At 40.1% G+C, this 4,121-nt stretch overlaps 1 protein-coding gene across 2 annotated transcripts in view; it reads right to left on the reverse strand.

Annotated features, from left to right (window-relative positions):
* Positions 1-4,121, reverse strand: part of myo1ca (myosin Ic, paralog a) — a 16,114-nt gene that overhangs the window by 8,301 nt on the left and 3,692 nt on the right. For both annotated transcript variants that reach the window (XM_035666075.1, XM_035666076.1), the window contains 14 exons: positions 3,462-3,660; positions 3,184-3,264; positions 2,861-3,040; positions 2,660-2,758; positions 2,057-2,170; positions 1,890-1,961; positions 1,673-1,792; positions 1,471-1,553; positions 1,231-1,336; positions 1,053-1,133; positions 870-961; positions 421-515; positions 243-289; positions 34-114 (listed from right to left, as the gene is read on the reverse strand). In XM_035666075.1, coding sequence (XP_035521968.1) covers positions 34-114; positions 243-289; positions 421-515; positions 870-961; positions 1,053-1,133; positions 1,231-1,336; positions 1,471-1,553; positions 1,673-1,792; positions 1,890-1,961; positions 2,057-2,170; positions 2,660-2,758; positions 2,861-3,040; positions 3,184-3,264; positions 3,462-3,660 — 1,450 coding nt within the window. The remainder of the gene's footprint in view (positions 1-33; positions 115-242; positions 290-420; positions 516-869; positions 962-1,052; positions 1,134-1,230; positions 1,337-1,470; positions 1,554-1,672; positions 1,793-1,889; positions 1,962-2,056; positions 2,171-2,659; positions 2,759-2,860; positions 3,041-3,183; positions 3,265-3,461; positions 3,661-4,121) is intronic.

Genomic DNA, 4,121 nt, shown 5'->3' on the forward strand with positions numbered 1-4,121 from the left:
GAGAGAGAGAGAGAGATAGGGGGGTATTCTCACCATTTCTGGGCGTTTCTGGTCTATCACTTCCTCTCTGCGGAAGCAGTGCCTTAGGATCTGGTTTTCTGACTGGCACATGACCTGAACACACACACCACACAACCACATGTCAACATGTCCCTCTTCCTCTTCACTCAAGAAATGACAAGAGACACACAGAGGTTTTTAAAGGTTGTGGTGAGGCTCTGCCTTGTTTTCATTATGCTCACCTCTTTCAGGTTCCTGTTCAGCGAATCATTGTTCTTGTCGAGGAAACCTAAAAGAGACAAACAAATGCACTGCATCAGCTGGTTATGAGACACACTCTGAAACAAATGTTGCGTCAAGGGAATGAATGCATGAATAAAAAGAGTCAACTGATTTATCTTGTGATAGATTACATCTTACCATTGACATTGTAGTTGACCTCTCCAGCATAATGCAGCAGCCTGAACTCCTCCCTACTCATCACCCTTCGGGTTTTTCCATTTGCCAACTTGTGCCTGAAAGACATTCAAAGTAGTCACTTTTTACTCAAAATTAAAAAAATGTGTTCATAACTGGTTAATTTTCAAATTCCTGTTTATTTTAAAACAGACCATTTGAAGTATTTTGCCTTGTGATCCAGCAGAGGGAGCTCCACTATCAGCTTGACCTATGGCATGCCCTATTGATAAGCTAAAAGGTTACGTTGTTTAATTTGTAAAAATGTCATCACCGATAAAATAGCAAGTTTTATATGTGGCACATTTGTTTGTTAAGAGTGACAGCCCTTATACACAAACTTGCTGATATAAGAAGCTGTACCTACAAGAGTCTTTGTACTGTGTGTAAAAATTATATGAGGTGATGCTTACGTGACAAAATGGGGATGGCCACCCAGTGTGTCTTCCAATTTCTCTAAAAAGGACACATCGCAGGTCTCTCCAGGTCTCAGACACTCCTCATCCTGGAAAAAACAGTCACACTATTTAACTTGCGGTGACAGAAGGTAAGACAACACCGTATACAGAGACAAACATAAGAGTTGTTGTGTGCACCAGAATGGAGATGATGCCTTTGTGCTTTTCCTCTATCAGGTCACAAATGATCTTGTTGTCAAAGTACTGCACTGTCTCCCACTGAAATTAGAGCGAAACCTTTTTGTTAGCATGAAAATCTAATTAATAAATACATCAAACTTACTTGTTTTGACTATTAAAACAACAAAGGACTTACTGCAATTCCCTCTGTCTCATACTCCTCCTGCTCAGATCTCAGAGTGAGCTCAATAAACAGCTGCTGGAGCTTCTCATTGCAGTAGTTGATGCAAAACTGCTCAAAACTGCAGGCAGAAATATAAGGAAAATTAGATCTAGTGCATGCTAGAGTTATGTGCGAAAAGCCATGTGCATTAGAGATAACTACTGACAAACTATTTATAATTAATTAACTAATTACTATAACTCAAACTCATACCTGTTGTGCTGTAGGACCTCAAAGCCATATATATCTAAAAGCCCTATAACGGAGGAGCCCTTACTGCTCTGGTAGAGTTCATCCTGTGAGACACATAAAGTACACAGCCTGCAATCAGTGGTACAACACTGCAACTGCCCCACAACATGATGCTGAAATTCCCACTGTTGTTTTTGAGATATTATTAGAAGTGTTACTGCACCTTCAGAGCCAGGGACTGATTGATCTTCTCCACCAACCAAGTGAAGGTCCGACCATACACGACCTTGGCTAAGGCATCACGGGCAGACACTGCCTGCTCAAAATTTAGTGGGCTGATCATCTGTAAAGTGCAAAAGCAAGTACGATGAAAACATTTTTAAATCGTACAATACACGCCAAACAGCTGAAAACATGAGGGACGAGGACGAAAACGTCACCTCCTCTCCTTTGGCAGTGAGTTTCTTGTGAGTGAGTGCCTCCCTGAGGGCCGAGCCATCAACACCCAACAGCTGGAAAACAACAACACATCTGTTCTGAGTGATGCCTTTTTGGGAGATTTTGTGCATATTTGAACATCAAATAATAGCAGTGGGACTGGTCTGACCTTCGCAAGATTGTTTATCTGAGTCTCAGTGGTGATATAAGTTTCTCCTTCCTCCCCTTCCCCAAACTGAGTGTTTCCCAGGTGGAGAACACTGCCGATGATATTCAGCAATTTCTGAGGTCAGACACAGGAAGAAACGTTAACAACAACCTCATAGAACATCTGTTTTAATAACTAAATGAATGTCGTGACAGACACTGAGAATATGATCATTAAAATACAGTCAGAGCCAGAGAAATTCTGCTTTGTAAGTGAATAAGTTTTCAAAATGGTCACCACAAATGCTTGAGAAGAAGTAAAAATTACATTAAAAATTGCTACTAAAACTATCACTATCACTATTTTATTCATAGAGAGTTATAGAGTTGTTCTGAATGTGTTCATGATAATAAGAAATGTGGTGTTTGGCCAATGTAAAAAAACAATATTCCCTATATAATTAAAAAAGTAAAAGCGTGTCTTGGATCCATTCCTATGACTCTACCATTTAAAGTGTTCCACTTTAATGTGGCAAATGTGGTAAACCAGAGAACAAGAGTGACAAACAAAACAGTTTGTCACCTGCATTCATTACAGTCATTCAATGCTGTGATTGTTACCGACCTGCACTTCTTCCTCGGTGAAGCCAATTATAGGCAGGGCCTTCATCACAACTTTCCAATTATTCTTGTCACTGACAGAGCTGAGTCTGGGACAGTTGCCCTGAACAAGACAATTCAATATTACATTGCAGCTGGTGGTATAATTGCATAGACCTCGGTTTGAAAACAAGTAATTCATCAAACGTCTGCACCACATACACACCTTGACCAGATAGTGGTAGTTCTGAGGATTTCTTTCCAGAGCCAGTGTGTTAAGCAGGTTGTCATCCCCTCCATCCAGAAGCTGATAGAAGATGTGGAAGTTCCTTTCACCATGGTTCTGGTGTACTACACGGGATTTCTCCAGCAGGTAGTTCAGGATGTGACCGCCCACTGGTGCCCCCTAGGAGAAGTTACAGAAAAAGATGGGAGCAGATAGCGACTGTTAAAAGCAGGTTTAAATGTTTGAGCGTCATCAACTGACACTAACTACAGTTATCAGTATGATGTAAGCACATATGATTTCTATAGAGTGAGAGTGTTTACCCTAAAGTCAAACTGGACATCCATGTATTTTCCAAAGCGGCTGGAGTTGTCATTCCTCAGTGTTTTGGCATTGCCAAATGCCTGCGCAAAGCAAAAGAGCCAGGAAATTGGAGGGAGGAAGTGAAATCAAGAGCAACAATGGAATAACAAAATCCACCAGGAAAAAGCAACAGTTTATTTATAAGTATTTATAAACAACAAAGGTAATTCAGATTTCTCAGATAAAAGACATAATATCTTATATTGTGAAAGACAAATCAGTCTGATAGTGGCTGTACCTCCAGAACAGGGTTAGACTGCAGAAGGCGGTCACCAAGGGTAGCCATGTGATCATTAGTGGGGCAGGTGACTGCGTAGTAGAGGAGGATCTTCTTAGAGGCCTCTGTTTTACCTGCTCCACTCTCGCCCGATATGAGAATACACTGGTCCTTCCTCTCAGTCCGCATGGCCCGGTAAGTGTTGTCTGACACGGCGTAGCTGAGGGAAAACACAAAAACAGCATTAACTACAGATCAACATACAGTTGAAATGCGGTGGTGGAATAAAGTCACGCAAACAAAATGTTACATCAGAAGTTCACATGCTTCATTTGTGTTATATCATTGTGTGCAATACAGTTTCCTAACAAGATATAAGAATCCATAAAATGAGCCAGTCTGTCACTAGACATACAGCAGGTAAAACATTTTTTGTGATTAAATATTCTTTTTCATGATTGATTCATGTGAAGTACACAGAGAATTGTTCTAATTCTAGTGAGTTTCATGTTAATTATATTAAGGTAGGCAGAGCTAAAACAGTTAGTAGATCCAGTGATTGACACAAAATATATTAATAACTGTTAGTTGCAGATATAATGCTATGCACCATTTTGCAGTACATTTATTAAGCTATAAAAAGCCTGTGTTGCAGTTTAAGTTTTAAAGCACAATATACAC

The sequence above is a fragment of the Morone saxatilis genome, unplaced genomic scaffold (genome assembly GCF_004916995.1).
Source record: "Morone saxatilis isolate NCDOM2014 unplaced genomic scaffold, NCSU_SB_2.0 Contig20, whole genome shotgun sequence".
In the NCBI taxonomy this organism is placed as follows: Eukaryota; Metazoa; Chordata; class Actinopteri; family Moronidae; genus Morone; species Morone saxatilis.